The sequence below is a fragment of the Dermacentor albipictus genome, chromosome 8 (genome assembly GCF_038994185.2).
Source record: "Dermacentor albipictus isolate Rhodes 1998 colony chromosome 8, USDA_Dalb.pri_finalv2, whole genome shotgun sequence".
Taxonomy (NCBI): Eukaryota; Metazoa; Arthropoda; class Arachnida; order Ixodida; family Ixodidae; genus Dermacentor; species Dermacentor albipictus.
Window position 1 is genome coordinate 86,768,660 of NC_091828.1, and position 15,270 is coordinate 86,783,929.

General features: G+C 50.6%; 1 protein-coding gene across 3 annotated transcripts in view; it reads left to right on the forward strand.

Annotated features, from left to right (window-relative positions):
- LOC139048476 (serine/arginine repetitive matrix protein 4-like) overlaps positions 1-15,270 on the forward strand; it is a 199,734-nt gene that overhangs the window by 151,370 nt on the left and 33,094 nt on the right. For 2 of the 3 annotated variants that reach the window (XR_011507726.1, XM_070522883.1), the window contains one exon: positions 3,814-3,984. Coding sequence is in view for 2 of the 3 variants with exons in the window: in XM_070522883.1 (XP_070378984.1) it covers positions 3,814-3,984 (171 nt within the window). In the remaining variant the exon portion in view is untranslated. Of the gene's footprint in view, positions 1-3,813; positions 4,065-15,270 lie in introns of those variants that run through there. The other variant, XM_070522882.1, reaches the window with a different exon arrangement.

The following is a 15,270-nucleotide window of genomic DNA, read 5'->3' on the forward strand; positions in this document are numbered from 1 at the left end:
CGAAATTTCGCCGAAACGGAAGCTATCATCGCGTACGGCCGTCGCCCCCACGTCTGGCCGACGCCTCGGTGTCGGCTCCCCATTTGTAGATTTCGCGAGAGCGCTCAGAACAAAAAAACAATAATAATAATAAATAAAAAAATAAGAAAGAAAGATGCACCGTTGCCACGAAAGAAGAAAACGGAGAAAGGCTGAAGAAGAAAGACCATTCAGCGCTAGTGCCCGTCGGCAATTTCTTTTTATTATCTACCCTCAGGATCCTCAGCAGGCCCAAATGTGCACAGCACGGCGCCATGATGAAGCCCAGTTCCGATAAAACTTCTTTGCGAAGTGTGTTCATTGCCGTTCGAAGCATGCACTCGGCTCCCAAAAGCGCTCTTTGTAAGCACTCCGTCTGCCGAGTGCGCTCGTGAGCAGACGACGTATGCATGGTGCGGTCCCCTATAGAGTTCAACAGGTGCTTCGCTATGTATATATTAGCGTACAAGAGTAATCACCCTCTCTAAGGCGGTCATCAATAAGTGGCACTACTGCCAGCGTAAAGCCGCTTTTGAAATTCATCGGCGTCGTCTGCTCGGCACGCCCTCGAGCAGACGAAAAGAGCAGAAGGAATCCGACGGAAGCCGTTACGCAAGCAGTGCGGCTGGTTTCGATCTGCGAAGCCTTTTTTACGGCATAACTACGTCAGATAGCTTGCAAATACAACTTGCGCACGTAGAGGTTGCGTCATATCAGGTAATACTTGCGTACTTTCGCGCTTCCTGTAAGCGACGTTATACGCTTGTCTTTTGGTCGCGAGGTCAAACGGTGTGTTGTGACCGCTAGTCGCAGGAACGTGGCTGTCACCATACGCTCGTTCGTTGGTAAATACGTTCAGACCTGGCGCCGCTTCTTTGCGTAACGCCTTCTCTCGGGACCTGAAGGTATCAGAGCTAGTGCTGCATCAAATTACACGACGCATGTCTTTATGTTTATACTATGCGCGTAGCAGCAGCAGCCTCTCCAGCCCTTCGTAAGTCGTCTGATATGCACGAAACCGAGCATAACGATAGGACCTCAACGCAGTCACAAGCCTTTCTTGTGACTGTCCTCAGTCACAAGTTACAAGTCCTCTGCTTTCCAATAACACGAGTGTCGCTCGTGCCTTACCGTCACACAACTTAGGTGCAGCGTTTCTACGGAGATTGTGTACACACAAGAGCCCCCCCTTCCCCACCCTTCCCTATCGCTTTCGCAGCGATGCACGCTTCTGGTTTTATTTCTTTTTCAAACAAAGAAAGAAGAGAAAAGAAAAGGAAGTCACGGAGTCAACGAAAGCTACCTCCCCATTTTCTACCCTCGTAGGTTTTCTTTCTATTTAATCTCATTCACCAGCTTTAGCCGTAGACGCGGGGGTTCGCGGCTTCGCGCTACAGCAGGGTGTAGAGTTCGTCTGCGCTTCAAGCCAAGCCGAAGCCAGCCATCCAGCCGGCTCGCGGCGTCGGCGGAGTTTCGCCAGCGAACGCCGCCGTCGCCAGGCGTGTTGCAAGAGCGTCGGCGAGTTGAGCGACGCCGGCGCCGAGCGCGTGTGAGCGTTTAGAGGAAGAGGAGGAGAGAGCGGGAATCTGCGGCGTCCTACACGAGGAGGAGAAGGAGGAGGGGTCGGTTGCGGAAGGTGGAAGTTTGGACGCGCGATACAGGCGGCGTGGGGGGGGGAGGGGAGGGGGGAGGAGATCGGCGGCAGCAGCTAGCAGCGGCTCTCTCAGAAGTGGTAGGAAGAGGGGTCCGGAGGCAGATGCACTTGTTGCTAGGCGCAACGGGGCCCCATCGTTCTCTCGATGATGGTCTCTCTCGTTGAAGCCCTCCCCACCCCTCCTCTTATTTATTTATTTTTTTGTAGCGTCAGATGCGTTAAGGGCCCGTGTGAAAGTGCGTTACGGGAGGGTAGTGAGAATTGGCTATAAACCACAGATTTCCCCACAGAAAAACATCACTGGAGGAAACTCTTGAGCTGCCATCGTCCAGCCACCAGGGGAAATCGCGGCAAAACCAACCCACCGTGAGGCGATTCCATTAGCTTTCCTTTCTTTCTTTTTTTTTTATTTCCTCGGAAGTGTCGGCCCAAAGCGTGACCTCTGAGATTTCGCGTATTGGCCGGGAATGCGTAGTTCCCAGCGGTTTCTTAATCGACCCGCACTTCTTTGGCTGCCCTGCTGCGGTAGCTCTCCGCCTGCGAAGTCGCAACACCAAAACCTACCGCGCACTCTGACGTGACGATCTCGTGCTGGGCCTACTCGTTTGGCTTGAATCGTGTCGATCAGCGCTCCCTCTAGTTCTTTCCTTTTCCCCGTAAAGGAAATTATGAGTGGTACGTTGATTTGTCGAAGCTTCGAGCTTTTGGTTTCAGGCGTTCTTGCGGCGTTATCTTTTTTTTTTTACTCTTTGTCTTTCTAGGTTTCCAAGCAATCGTAGTGTTCTAAAACACGGCATCCGCTCGCATGCGTGATCATTGTGAACCGTTGCACGTATACATAACGCAATGTCTTGTTGAAAGCAATCAACTTGCAATGCCACATAGTCGTTTGTAGCCTTAAAGGACGAATGTCGTACTAACGTACTAACCATCGTTTCCGTGTTGTGTGAGCCGCCGTGGTTTCAGTTCCCGTATAGATGCTAGCGCCTGAGTGCGCCCTAGTGACGCTGCATAGTTTTTATTTTAGTGAAGCGTCTTTGTTCTTAGTGAATGGAAACTAAAGAAAGCAAACGGAAGGCCCGACAGAGCTGCATAATCGACTTTCAGGGACACCGAAGTTCACTGTAACCACAGTTCACTGTAACGGTATTTCACTATAAGCGTATTTAACTGTAACTGCAGTTCACGGTAACTGCAGTTCACTGTAACCGCTGTTCATTGTAAGCGTATTTCACTGTAACTGCAGTTCACTGTACTCGCAGTTCAGTTCATTGTAACCGCAGTTCGCTGTAACCGTACTTCACTGTAAGCGTATTTCACTGTAACTGCAGTTCACTGTAACCGCCGTTCACTGTAACCGTAGTTCACTGCAACCACGCTTTAACGTAAGCGTAGTTCACTGCAACAGCGCTTTCATGTAACCGCAGTGCAGGTCCCCACATTAATTTCGCTCGTCTGTATTTCATTAGCGAGCATCCAACGCAACGTACACGAGCCTCCTTTTTTTTTTTCTTTCTCTGATTTCTCCCACCATCGAATTTCTGTATGATATGAGATTGTTGTCTGGGTTTTGGATTTGCCGAATACATCCGGCGGGGATATATATCTTACTAAATATATTTTACTTTACTAGCCGTTTCAGCCGCGGTTTCAGCGAAACCTGAGATCTGAGCGTCTGTCACCGTTCAATTACCGACACGTCGATATTTTTTATAAAGCCGTTATATATTACCGCATTATCATTAGTTCTTGCAATAGTTTAGTGTTTAGCCTTGCCGAAACATTCTTTTTTTTCGTCGTGCATTAACTGAACCGAAAGAAAAAGCAAAATACTTTGCAATTCGTGACCCAGCGCTGACGTATTAGCGCCGGTGTTCTGGTGCTGCGAAACGAAAGTTAGCCCTTGGCCCTGCTTTCTCCTTTAGTAATCGACCTCGCATGGTCAAGTTGCCGAAAATACGCCTTTCAACATAGCTGTATTAGCTTTAACTGATTCAGTGCTTCCATTTATTACGCCTTCGAACAGCCTCTGTCTCTGTCGCCTGCTTGGCGTCTGTGCCTTGTACTGTGAGTCACCAGTCAGTCTCGGTTTCGATATTGATGTTGACTTTTTTTTCCCCTTCTGTTCATTTGTCTTGCAGACCCAAGAGGCCGAGGACTACAGTCTGGAACGCGCCTTCGAGGGCCTCACTTCATTTTGCGGTGCCATTGACTACCCTCATTTACCGCCTCTCCTGCCACGTCATCGCCTGGTGACGGCTGCCCCAAACTCGGGTTTGTATAGACCGAAGCGACACCTAGAGGCGCGCGCGGTAAGTGCTCATCGCGAGTTTCTTTTCTTCTTTTTTTTCTCTCTAGTTAGCTCTAACTCTTAGAGGAACACGGGAACATTAAATGAAGTCGTGTTGACCAATTACGCTTCTGCAGCAGTAGGTAGTGTCAGTCTTAACTCAAGGGATGCGGTGAGGCAGAAAAGCGTGCTGACACGTAAGACGGGTGACGCCACCCCCGGGAAGTTCCATTACTAATCCGCCATGACGTCACGGATTTTAACGGCTTCTACTAGGGCCTAGTCAATGATTCATAGGCAAAGGACAACAGCGTTTTCTAAAGTAAGCAGTGAGTCGACGGAGGAAGTTTCTTTTTAGACCTTTTCTTGCTCCTAAAGAAACCAAATAGGAGAAAATACTTTGACATCCGGCACACTTCACACTAAGGTGCCGACGCTTGGGTACTGGGTTCAACGTGAAAAGAAAAAAAAAAGAAACTTTGGCGTTCGCTACTATGGTATATAATGAATCCAAATAGAAGGTCTTGATTGAATGCTGAACAAATCTGAACGTATTTACCAATGCTCGATGGTGTCTCTTCGCATTACGAAAAGAGAGGGAGTCGTAAAGTAATGCGATATCACGTGGTTGTTCCGTCATCAAAAGAGACACACCAAAACAGACACATCGATATGGTGCGCACACAGAGCTTCACACAATTACTAGAGGGCGCTAGTGTCTACGGAAGCTGCAAGCTGAGCTGTTCAGCCTGCACGCCATAGATGGGTGGATAGTACATGGATTTGCCTTAACTTCATCTCTTTCTGGCTTTAATTGGCTTCCTGGCCTTGCATGCGACCTTCCTTAAGAAAATGCTGCGTTATAAATAATTCAATAAACATTATTAACAGTGTCTGACGGCAGGATTAGAAGACAGGAGGACCTCTTGCACAGAAGCATGGTAGATAGTACATGGATTTGCCTTCGTCTCTTTCTGGCTTTAATTGGCTTCCTGACCTTGCATGCGATCATCCTTCAGAAAGTGATGCGTTATAAATAGTTCAATAAACATTATTAACAGTGTCTGACGGCGGGATTTGAAGACAGGAGGACCTCTAGCACAGAAGCATGGTAGATAGTACATGGATTTGCCTTAACTTCGTCTCTTTCTGGCTTTAATTGGCGTCCTGACCTTGCATGTGATCGTCCTTAAGAAAGTGCTGCGTTATAAATAATTCAATAAACATTATTAACAGTGTCCGACGGCGGGATTCGAAGACAGGAGGACCTCTAGCACAGAAGCATGGTAGATAGTACATGGGTTTGCCTTAACTTCGTCTCTTTCTGGCTTTGATTGGCTTCCTGACCTTGCATGTGGTCTTCCTTAAGAACGTGCTGCGTTATAAGCAATTCAATAAACATTATTAACAGTGTCCGACGGCAGGATTCGAAGACAGGAGGACCTCTAGCACAGAAGCATGGTAGACAGTACATGGATTTGCCTTAACTTCGTCTCTTTCTGGCTTTAATTGGCTTCTTGACCTTGCATGTGATCTTCCTTAAGAAAGTGCTGCGTTATAAGTAATTCAATAAACATTATTAACAGTGTCCGACGGCGGGATTCGAAGACAGGAGGACCTCTAGCACAGAAGCATGGCAGATAGTACATGGATTTGCCTTAACTTCGTCTCTTTCTGGCTTTAATTGGCGTCCTGACCTTGCATGCGATCGTCCTTAAGAAAGTGCTGCGTTATAAATAATTCAATGAGCATTATTAACAGTGTCCGACGGCAGGTTTCGAAGACCTCTAGCACAGAAGCGCGATATCGAAACCATTACGCTACGGACGCACGAACAAGCGGAACTACCGCAGCTAGCAGCAATTAGGCGTGCTTTCTTTCTTATTGCCCAAGAACGTCTGAAGCCCCAAGCATGAACAAGAATGTCTGAAGAACAAGAACGTCTGAAGCCCCAAGCATGAAGATAAGACAAATCCATGTACTACACCATTACTCCCCTGGTGGGTGTACGATCGCAGCGCCAGCGTTGCCTCTAGTAATTGTATGAAACTCTGCGAGTGCGCAGGTGTCGTGCCCATGACGTCATGCATCCGGTATCTGCGGTATATACACGAACGTAGCCCCTCCCCCCTCCCCCTCCCCCCCCCCCAAAAAAAATGCGCGACACATACGCGGTACAGATGACGTAAAGAGGAGAGAATTTCGTTTTTCCCGCTGGTGAGAGATCGGACCGTTTTTCAAGTGTAAGAGCAGTCCGAGATAGACTTGTGTCCTTCTGAGAACTCCTACCGATTGTACGGCAGCTACTCGAAGCGATGGTTATATCGCGAAGCCACGATAGGGAGATGGCGATAGCTCCGGTCCAAGAGTCCTCATAGCATTCTTCAAGTGACGAGACGGCCGGGATAGTCAGAGTGGAAGGCAGTGTGACCTCCACGTGTATTTGATGTAAATTACCTAATCTTGCGCACGAAATTAAAGTGTTATTTTTTTTAAATTTTTACCGGTACTCATGGATTTCTTCCGTGTTTATCTTCATCGTTTGATTGTCTTCACTTGTCACTGCGTGCAATTACTGTGGCACTTCCTGCTTGACTACACATTGGTCTACAGCATCTGTAGATAAGGAGATAAGAAAGAAAGAAAGAAAGAAAGAAAGAAAGAAAGGAAGAAAGAAAGAAAGAAAGAAAGAAAGAAAGAAAGAAAGAAAGAAAGAAAGAAAGAAAGAAAGAAAGACGGCGGACGTCCTGCATGCTGGGCGCTAATTCTTACATGGACTGATCACCGGAGTTCTGTTGAAATCAGTAATGTTGCGCCATGTTTGACATAATAGTTCTGCGGCATCCCGCAAGGTGGAGAAAAGTAATTACTAATTACGCGTTGGAAATTGCGCTGGAAACGTCTTTACTGTGGCCGTGGCTTACGACGCGTGTCCCGAACTTCGACGTGAGAACAGCGCAGTATTGCCGTCAGGTCCAGACTGAGCACCACTTATTAAGCTGCAACGAAGTTCGCTTATTCCTGCTTTTTTTTTGTTCTCGTTTATTGCCTCACCCAATGGCCGCCGAAGTCGTCATCACGAACGTCCGCGAACGCAACCCCAAGTTTCCGTCTTTAGAGAAGCCGCCCTCCACCTCGTACCTACGTCCCTCTCGTTCGGGCCCTCTGCGTACGCCGCGCGTTTTCGGCGTGCTACTTGCTTACTTCCTGATCGTATTTCGCGCTCCCGCATTCGTCATCGCTTGAGCAGCGTGCGTACCTCAGCTAACGCCCGGCGCGGAACCCGCATACAACGCCGGCATTGTTGAGGATGCGAATATATGGGAAGAGCGACGTTGCATTCCGTGCGACGCAACCGCGAATGCGATGTCCGCGCCCTCTGCGCGTGCGTGTTTTTTTTCTTTTTCTTTTCACTTACGCGCGTTCCCGACAGGAAAAAAAAAACGAGCAAAGAAAGAAAGAAAGCAACTTCGGAAGGGCGCGAACTCTGGCGGCGAGTTTGAGAATGAAACGAGGCACCGAGCCGAGCGTTAGCGGCGCAGAAGTGGTGAGAGGAATCAGCAGACGACGCAGAAAGCGAAAGTCCTTTTTTAGAAAGGGTAAATAAAATATTATAAAAAAAAGAGAAATGGAGAGGGAAAAGATAGAGAATGCGGTGGTGGCGGCGGCGCCGTCTGTCTTCTGCTTTCGCAGCAGTTATTCCTCTTGCTTTCGCTCACGGATGCCCTCTTCCCTCCTCCTCCCTCGCGTTTCCTTCTTTCGAGAGCGGCGGGGAATCCTCCGCCATACTACGCCACTTGCATCCTTCTACAGCTCCCTCCCCCTCCGCTCCTTTCGGCCAGCAGCAGCAGCAGGAGCAGCAGCACAAGCGGAGTCAATGGTCTGCGTCATTTCCGGTATGCGTATACATACGTCGTCGGCGCTCACACGCGCTGCTGCTGTTGCTGCCGCTTCCGCGCCATATCTACCAGGCTGCTGCTGCTGCTTGTGGTGGAAAGGGCGAAGTAAATCGTATCTCCTCCAGTTGTCTTTTCTCTTTCCCGTTTCGCCTCTTTCCCTTATGTCCCCTTCCCGAGCTCTGGGATCCTCCTCTGGTGCCTTCAGATGCTTGGACAGGCAGTACTTGGATTCGGGTGTGGGGCGGGTGATCTTTCGCTGTCTTCAACTTTTGCGCGCACGCGTGCGTGTGCAGATCTCCAGTCGCATGTGCAAACGAGCGCTGGGTGTGTGTCTCTCCTGGAAACAAGCCCGAGGAATGCGCAGGAATGCGTACGTGTGTTTCTTCTTGTTTTCCCCCCTTACTTTTTAACAGGCGTTTCGTCTCCGCCTCCCGCTGGCCTCTGTACGAAATTCTCCATTACTTATACTCCGTCGTGAATTTTTCAGCACGTTGTATGCACTCTGCGCCAGACTTTCGCTCCGTGTACGTTGCGGTGCCGAAGCTAGCCCACCCACACACCGTCGCCATTACAACCAACATCACCCCCCACCAGTCCCACTGTCGGTTCAGTTGTTCCATCGATTTCTTTTTCATTTTCTCATTTTCATTTCTACTGGCACGTGTTCGGCAGTTGCTGTCGCAAGGCGTCTGAAACTCCGCGAAATGTTTTACACGCCGGGGATTTTCTAGGACAGTAGCCAGCGCGCGAGGACCCTTTTTTGTTTCTTCCAGCCACGCCGCGATGTTTCGACAAAGTTTCAAGCGGTGCGCAAGTCAGCGTTGCGAGAGAGTGAGATGTGCACGGCGGCCCTGCGCGACGCCGGAGGCGAACTTTGCGGAGCGCGTCCACTTAGCGCGTCGGGCCCGCCCGGCCGTGAGTCGGCCACCCCCTCACGCTGCCGGCTCCCCCGTCTTCCTCCTCTATCCAAGGCCCCCCCTCGCCTTTTCTCCAACACTCGCCAACACACACACGCACACACTCTCTCTCTCTTTCTCTCTCACCACAGAAGCGGCACTCGTTCCTCGTCGTCGTGCTCGCGTTACCCTTCCCCTCGCGTGGGCGAGAGGGAATTGCCTCCCTCCTGCACGGCGTCGCGCCGCCGCTAGCTTCGCTTCGCGTCGCGAGTCCCTGTGCATGGCAGAGTGGTGGTGACGTTCGAGGGTGGAACGGGCGAGTCGCGAGGCGAGGACGACGGCGACGACGACCTCGCCGCAGCCGTCGCGTGCGTAGTTGTGGGGGAAAAAAAGAAATACGCATCGGCGGCGGCGCCGCCGCTCTGTCGTCGTGAGTGTAGTGTGTGCGTCGTTGCGCCCCGCCGCCTCGGTCGAGGAGCAGGCGGCTCCGTGTGCTTTCCTGCAACCGCGAAGCCACGTCTTCGCCTCTTCACGCCTCTTGTTTCTTGCCCTGGCGGCCAGGTATGTACGTTCGTCCCCCGCTGTTCCCTGGAGGAACTTTTGGTCGTTAGCTGGCCGTCGCTTCGACGTGGTGCCCCTTCTTCCGTAGCACGGCGCTACGCCCCGTCGCCTCTGGACTCTACTGGATTGGACTGGACGTGTCATCGTGACCTCCGCGTCTGGAGTCGGGATCGTCTGTTCGTCGGTACGTCTGCTGTTCGTTTCGCTCGTTTATTGGAACACGTTTTTTCGAAGAGACGTCGTAGTCCGCTTTCGAGGGCGGCCGTGTAGACTCGGCTGTATTCTTTCGCTCGCGCCAGTGGACGATGTCTGCTCGAACCTGACTCGTTGTAAAAAAAGGAAAGTTATATGGACGAATGAACTTTAGGCGGCAGTCGGTGGCGTACGACGTCTTTGGCCTGACCGCCGCTTTGCTGGACCCGGAATTCCATTACGTGGTAACTGACCGATATCTACACGTCTCCCCTGACGCCACTTCTCGAACGTTCCAGAAGGCGGAACTTGCACGCCCCCCACGAAAGAAACGAAAGGAAGGGATGCTCTTCGTCGTCTTGTGGCGTCAGCTTGTGAAGAAACGCTTATCGCCGCTGCGAGTGTTGAATGGAGGTTGGGGAGGGGAGGGGGGCAGGGGAGGTCCTGAGGAGGCGGTGCTGTCGACGTCGACAAGCGTAAGAAGACCTTCGTTTTGTCTTGCGCTCAGAAGGGACATACAAGTCTCGTGAACGTGCCATCCGGGACTCCCAAGAGTGCGTGTGTCGGTGGGCTGCTGGACCGCAGCACGTGTCTTCCCGAAGCGCTTGATTAACGCGAGGTACTAGCTGGTACGTTCGACTTATAGGTTCCGCAGTCCGCAGGCTTCCTCCTTCGATAGAACAACGTAGAAGTTGTAATCGGACAGTCCTTTCTTTTTTCTTTTGCCTTCCCTTCCTCGTCTCGGTGAATTCAACTCCCCAAGACGTGATCCGTCGTCGACGCACGAGAAGAACTCCGAAGTGTTTCGCGGAGCAGCCTGCAAAGCGACGCCGCAGCGGTGGAACGCACGCAAAATACGCTCCGCCCGCACAACCCCCATCCAAGGTTTTTTCTTCCTCTTTATTCTCACTACGTTTATTCTTTCCATCTCGGCGTATAGAGAGGACTTGGCACCAAGCTCGCCTTCGCGAAAACACCTCCTTCGTCGTCCCAAGATCTGCGTAGTAGCGGCGGCGAGACCTTCGGCAGCTCATGTGAGTAGAGGGGGAAAGATCGTCTTGGGGTTCGTGCTGCTTGCGTGCTGTATCTATATGCCGTGTTGATCCGCATGCTTGTATTGCGCGATTTCTCGCGGCTGCAGGACGTGTTGCTAGCTTGCTTATCCGCTAACCTCTCCCCAAAAGAACGTTGCAAAACTACATTGTGTTTCTGTTGAGTTTCTCCTGCCTGCCATCGACTTTCCTTCGAATGTGAACGGTTTCTGCTATGATAGGAACAGGTATTGAAATGTTCTAGGGCTATCAGTAAAAGAAGAAGGTCGAACGAAAGAGAAACCAAAGAAAACCAGCTATCATGAGTCGGGCGATGCGTTTTTTGATGAGCATGCTGGCAGCATCGCATCGCCTGCTTTGCCGAGTGGCATATGACGTAAACCTTTAAGATCGAGGGGGTTAGGAGTAAATCTAGAAATCTGTTATAGACCGCGTTTGATGCCGATATTGCATAACCTTACTTACGAAAGTAACTAAAAACTCGGTTGTGTTTCCATCGCGTGCTCAGAATATTGTATTGACTTCCCGTTGAGGTTCAATTGAGCAGTGTGGTTGATTCAGTTGGACATCGTGAAACGCAGAAACACACAGCGCAAAGTGAGATATCGTTTAAAAAGAAATGCACGAAACGAAAGGACCTGTAAATAAAGGTCAGTATAGCCAGCGAATTGAGCGTTTTATAAGAATGCTGACAGCATGCCGTCGGCGGCGTTGCTGGGCCGCATCGCATATTGCGTAACCCTGTTAGCTCGGTAAGACATTGTGTCGATCTTATACGGCATTCGTGTGTACACCTTGATGCACTCGCAAACGGGGTGCAGTATCTTATGTGCTCGATGCAAGCCGCGCCCAAGTCGTTGTTGGCGATTACGAGAAACAAACTATCGATGCGAGATGACTGATTCTTGTGCGTATTTCGGATATCCTGAACACTAGTGCGCGTAGCACGAGCGTGCCTTTAAGCGTCGAACAACGAGGGCGATAGCGGAAGCAAGTGAATTTAATTCGTTTTTCACTCTTCGCTTCGCAAGGGGTGTGAAGGAACGTGCTGTTCTCGTGGGCGGCGACCAGGCGACTGCAGTCTCAAAAACTCGAGAACTTCTGCACAGCCTTCTGAAGCAAACTGGAAAGTGAGAGACAACGAACTAAAGGCGAAAGTTGTACGCAGCCCATTTGTGGTCGTTCGCGATAGAACAAACTCATGGGAAACCGCGCACCCTCTGTCCTTTTCCCGTGTCCGTCCTTCCAGAAACCCCCCGGGAGTGTTTTTGTTCGCATGGTCTATGTCTTGATTCTCAAGGGGGCAAGTGCTAGCCCGTGAATTGCCATGTCTTACCTCGTTCGTGTGACCCGTCTTTCCTGCTACGGCATGGTGTGCCCATTCAGTTTTACACACAAGTGGCAGATCCTGGAATGAAAGGTGATACGCGTGAGCTTGACTAAGCTCCATTTAACAGAAGTGCATCTTATCAGCCGAGTTTTAGACGCACTATAAGTTACACTACGGACGATTGCAGTATAAAATAAAGAAACGGCGATGCTCACGCGCGAAAAGTACTTGTAAGGCAAGAAAACGATGCTGATCTGGTCGACCGTATATTGAAAGCGTCGTAGTGAGTGAGGCCTGGATACATATTGAAGAGAGTCGCTCACTCGAGCGCGCGCTTTGAAGCTGCGACGTAGTTCCGGCCAGGGCCAGGCCGGTGATCTCGGAGGTCATGTTTAGCCCCGGGAGTTTCCTACCAAAATTTCCAGAGAGAACTGTGGCGCTAGTGTCTACGGGAGCGGCAAATATGGTGGTTTCGGTCAGCATGGCAACCATGGGCAGTGCATGGATTCGCCAAAGCATCGTACTTCTGAGGCTTCGACCGGCTTTGTGGCTTTTCTGATCGAAGAATACATATTGCCGCTTAACTCCAGTTCGAAACGACTGCGCATGTGCGAAGAGACTGGTTACCTTACTGCGCTTAGAGAAAATTACGAGCGCGTGGAAATTAAAAAAAAAAGAACGAAGCGTAATTACCTCGCAACGATGTTTGAAGCCACAAGTACTATCACATATCGGGCACATAGACCTGCTAACCATTATTCCTGGGCTCGCTAAACGATTGCAGGACCTGACATTCGTCTAGTAATTTTTGTAGGAATGCCTATGGTTCCCCCCCTCCCCCTCCACCCTGTCATTGCGGACAAGCACTATAAAATATCGGGCAGATAGACGTGCTAACCATTATTCCTATGGTAGCTAAACGATTGCAGGACTTGACATCCGTCTAGTAATTATTGTAGGAATGTCTATGGTTCCCCCCTTCCCCCCTGTCATGGCGGAAGTGGAAGCCGGAAGCTTGGAGGCCGACGGAAGTAAGCGATCACGGCACTGCCGTCGTTTGTCAAGCGGATGAACGACGTGGAAGCAGTCGAGAAACAGTGATTATTGGAAAGCTGCGCGCTGAAACCGCGTCGCACACGGTGCGGAATTGACAATTAGCGATAGCGTGCGATTCGTTTGTCGCTGTTTGCGAAATAGATTATATGCGCTGAAGCTTTAACCGCGCCGCTAGCGTTTCTTTCTTCTTTCTTTTTTCAATGCGCCATTGGTGCATGCGAACGGGGTGCCGTAAAAATAATTATAAACCGCAGATAAGCCGTGATTCGCAGGCTCCTTTGGAAAGCCGTACAGGCCGAACAATAATCGAACGTGCCTCCCAAGCCTTAGGCGTTCCGCGGTGAAGCCTTGTAGAAATGAGGACGCCATTTACGTCCACTGGGGACGCGTGTCTTGTTAGGCTACGCTGAGTAATGTGTTCGTAGTTGTTGGAATGCCTGCCGCTTCGAGTAAACTACGATCAGTCCTTTTTGACCAGGCAGATAAGCTGCAGTGAGTAGGCTTAGTTTGCGGAGCGCTACCGGCGACGGTGCATGGTAACGTTCGGAGTATACGCATACAATGGCCGAATGTTTTGTCTCGGACGTGCTTTAGCGAACCATTATAGACATCGGGAAAGCAATTTTGCGTTATTATACAGCGGTTCCGGTGGTACGTCTAGCGCGTGTCTCCGGGCTTGTCCTTCTTCGTAGCAATGCATTCCTCCAGCAGTGGAGCCGCCTGGTGCTTTCTGTGGGCGTCGCGTCAGCCTATATAGGGAATGTGTACCGACGTCGCTGAGGCCGCAATATTGTTGTGCAGCAAGCACGGCGAAAAGCTGCGTTTTTTTTTAAAATCTCGAACCGCCTGTCTCCAGCAGCGCGGGCTAGCGGAGGCAGCGAACAAGACAACAAGATGGCGTGCGCGGCGTCACGTGAGTGGCGTGCGCGGCGTCACGTGAGTGCTCCTCCCTTCTTTTGGGGGGGAGGGGGGCAGTCACGTGACGCCGACCGAGTCCTGCGGCCATTGCGACTCCTTGCCACCGTCATTCAGAAGGACACGGAAGTTTTCTTCAGCTGCCCTCTCTTGGAGACATGATCTGCACGGTGTTGCACAGTTGCCTTAGCGAGATGGCTGGGTGACGCCTTGATCTTATCACTGCAGGCGTTGGATCAACTTATGGCGCGTATACTCGCGGGAGGATATGTAGGAGGCCTGTTATTTTCCTTTTTCCACTGTGATTCGTCGTTGCTGTGAGTCAGAGCACGCGAGAGTTATAAGACCCCCTCCTTTTGAGAAATGATCCATCTAGCTGCACAAGAGGTTCACTTATCGAGGTACCCGTATGACGTCTAGGTCCTGCCGCGTGAATTGCATAAATTCTGCCGTATGTTGTCTAGCCACAGGAGGAAATCCTAGTATCCAATTTTGCCAATGTGAGTCTGTCGCCATCATGATTCGAAAACTGCTTTTTTTTTTTTTTAAAAAAAAGCTGTTGTGGATGAGCGGTCAAGGAGGTCTTTGTCTGCCGTCGACGAGCTGTTAACTCAAGTTGCCAGAACGCATGATCTGTTGCCTCCGACTTGCGCAAGCAACTTGATGCCGCGGTATGTAATATATGGACGTGATTCAGAGGCACGTTGGGGGAAGGGGAGGGCGTGATGTTAGGGCGGGGGGGGGGGGGGAGGGTTGGAGTTACGTGCACGGAATGACATCTGTTGGCTAGCTAGAGATTTTCGTGCAAGTTGAAACATGCCACACATTGTGACGCAGGTTCCTCTTGATACGGCGCGGCGTTCGACAACGTCCCGCTCACGGAAGGTTTTCCCCCTTGTGTTACGTCATAAGGGGCTGATTTGAAGGGAGCTCTGTGTCTCACCATTAGGTGCCTTGCGGACTGATTCAATCGCATTCTAATTAAGAATTGTTGCAAATTGCAACAACGGCAGCTGATCCTTACTGACCTTGATAAAGAAGGCCGGCAGGGGGGTTCTTTCTCGAAGGCATTGTGCAATAACCAAATCGAGCGTCCCGACATTTCGTGGCCTGCAACTTACGGGGCTGCAGGCACGAGCGCGGTGCTCCTTTGACTTCGTGCGTCCTGTTAGAAAGTGACGTCGGAACGCCAAGGTTGTTGGTTCGAACGCCGGGCGAATCAGCTGCCTTTCGCGTGGACGTCTTCTGAATAGGAGCAAAAACAAAAACGGAGCGAGAAATATGGGAGGCGCTTGCGATGGCTAAAGAAAAAGAGATGTGCGTAAGCATCTGAGAGCAAACTATGTGAAATGTGTTCTTACAGTGTTTGTATAACTAAATGGAGGGTTTATCGAAAATCTCGCTTAT